The 2532-nt window shown below is 41.6% G+C and overlaps 1 protein-coding gene across 4 annotated transcripts in view; it reads right to left on the bottom strand.

Moving 5' to 3' along the window:
• Positions 1-2532, bottom strand: part of birc7 (baculoviral IAP repeat containing 7) — a 16243-nt gene that overhangs the window by 6502 nt on the left and 7209 nt on the right. For all 4 annotated transcript variants that reach the window (XM_014016805.1, XM_014016811.1, XM_014016819.1 and 1 more), the window contains exons 2-3: positions 1070-1806; positions 488-587 (exon numbers count right to left, since the gene is read on the bottom strand). In XM_014016805.1, the coding sequence (XP_013872259.1) occupies positions 488-587; positions 1070-1610 (641 nt within the window). In that variant the 5' untranslated portion in view covers positions 1611-1806. The remainder of the gene's footprint in view (positions 1-487; positions 588-1069; positions 1807-2532) is intronic.

Below are 2532 nucleotides of genomic sequence, written 5' to 3'. Positions count from 1 at the left end.
GTCATGGGTGGGGTGGGGGGCGCTCTGCCATGAGGAAGTTTGGCTTAAAGACACGTCCTAGGGGCGTTTCTGGTCCCCACCTGTCGTTTTGCTCCTCAGCATGGCTTCCTAAAAACGCTGAAAGATTTCTCAAACATGCATAAATGAATCAAAGCAAGGCTTTGGGCATGTTTTTATGAGAGTATAACATTATATAAAACTCAAAAAAGTTGATTTTACATGATATTGCCCCTTTAAAAGTACCATAAATGAGGTTTTAAAAAGTCATGGAAATCATAAATCCAATTTTAAAAAGTAGAAAAATGAAGTTAAATTCTGTCCTCAGTACCAGCAGGGTCGTGAGACTTATTTAATGTTACTTACAAGGTCTTACTAAAACAGTGACAACTCTGTCGTTTCTCACTATGAGATAGTTTAAAACTCTTTTGCAAAAGTGAGAGTACTTTAATTCAGCATGCAGCTGAAGCGAAAATGTCTCTGTTCTTACCGTGGAAACCATTTGGCGTGCTCTTGCCATGGGTCGTCTCCTGGCTCCCAGTTCCTCAGCCCRCCATCACAGTAGAAACATTTGACATTGTCACCATGACCTGTGATTTCAAAAGCAAACAATTTTTTTAATGAATACTTGAAGCTCTCCTGTCAAACTCAGAACTTTTCTTTTAGCTCCAGTGTCCTCATACTTCAACAACCAATCAAAGAGCTAACTGGGTTCAATTGTACAGCATATATTATACAAAAAAAAACTAGCCCTCATCTCATTGAATTTAAAATGAAGAATGTTTGTTTTAGTTTGTTTTCATTTATTTTTTATATTTCATAAAAAAGACATCCTCRGTGTGTGTTGCCTGAATCTGTGCTTCTCCAGCTCTGTCCAGTTTGTTCTGCTCACAACAACCTGACTCAGCAGGACAATTGTAGCCTGAACTCTGTCACACAGAGGAGGTCTCTCCAGCACTGACTGGGTTTGTGCTGAATATTTACTCAGACTTTTCTAACCAACACTCAGGTACTGCTCAGATTTTACTAAATAAAGACGCTGATCATCAGGTTATGAATGCTTTCGTGGTACCTGTGTAGAAAAATCCTGCTCTGGCGAGAACATCGGGCTGGACCGAGGCCTCAGTTGGCCAGTTATGGAAAGTGGTGAGCCGGGAAACTTCTGCCTCCATCTCTGGATAGACGGCTTGTCCAGCTGCTCCCTGCTCATCCATCGTCATCCTCTGGAGCTGACTCAAAAGCTGGCCATCCACAGAGTCTGAGGAGGCTATTTGGAGAGGAACGTTTCCCACAGCTCGCCCCAGTATGAAGCTGCAAGTAGGGAAATGCCGTTTATGCTCAGCATCTGGACTATCCCCCTGCACCCAGTATCTTAAAATCCCCCCACAGCAGAAACACTGGACTTCATCCCTGCRGCCTAAAAAGAAAAAGCCTGCCTTGGCCAAATCTTCAGAAGTCACAGGCGCATCTGCGGGCCAGTGCTGAAAAGTCCGAAGTCTCTCCCCTTCTTCTCGCATCTGAGGCTTCTCGAGGCGTTGCAGCAAAGCTCTCCTGTCATCCGTCATCCTGCAGCATGTGGGGTTTTCTCTCTGGCTTCGTCCTGTGCCTGTCATGCCTTTTGCGGTCCATAGTGGAGCGCACACTGAAGGTGAGCGCAGAACAACAGCTGAAATAACACGATCAGATGCAGGGGGTTTCTGCGCAGCAGCCTACAGGTGATCGCTTTCCAGAAAGTCCTCCAGCTGCCAGAACGTATGCTCATTGATTCTTGAATGAATGGCCGCCTGAACAGGGAGGCTGCTCAGCCTCCTGGGGGGAAAAAAAGGTAAATCAGTTCAGGAGTTTACTACCACCTAAAAATTCTGAAAGGGGCAAGACTGTAATTACAAATCTCGGCACGTAAAGACGGACAAGTAAAAACATTAAGACTCCAACTCTTTATTTATTAACGCTACACTAAAGCTTGAAACTACCAAATAGACAATTATGAATCTCTGTTATGATGCTTTAAAAATTTTAAATACAGATTTAATAATTCCCATGTTATAACAAGCATCGCTTTGTGTGGCTATAATAATATGAAGCAACATACTGACCAAGTTTGGAACTTTGCAATTTAAAATAACTATCCTTGAGATGCTGGCAAAGAGAAGCCAAGTCAAAACATAACTGACTAATGATGGGAAATCAAATCTGTTCTCATTCGTAGGTGAATCAAACATTTAACTACTGGATGTTAGTGTTTGTACCTTTGGTGCCCCCTGGTGGTGAAAGGGTGTAATTTCTACTGCGTGTTAAAAATGCCAAAAAGAGTTGCACGTATCGGGTAAGAGAACTGTCAGAATCATTGTATGTGTAAGAGTCTAAATTTGTACTTGTAAGTCTATAAACGTACATAAATTTGTTACAACTTTGCCACATTACAAATATGAATCAAATTTACAAGTACAATTCTTATGTGATTATACAAGTGTTTTTAAGTTACAAATACAAGTTAAAAAGTTACAACTTTGCCACATTACAAATATGAATCAA

Source organism: Austrofundulus limnaeus, unplaced genomic scaffold (assembly GCF_001266775.1).
Source record: "Austrofundulus limnaeus strain Quisiro unplaced genomic scaffold, Austrofundulus_limnaeus-1.0 Scaffold3, whole genome shotgun sequence".
NCBI classification, from domain to species: Eukaryota; Metazoa; Chordata; class Actinopteri; order Cyprinodontiformes; family Rivulidae; genus Austrofundulus; species Austrofundulus limnaeus.
Note: the sequence above shows the minus strand (reverse complement) of the source record. Positions and strands in the feature narration are given on the sequence as shown.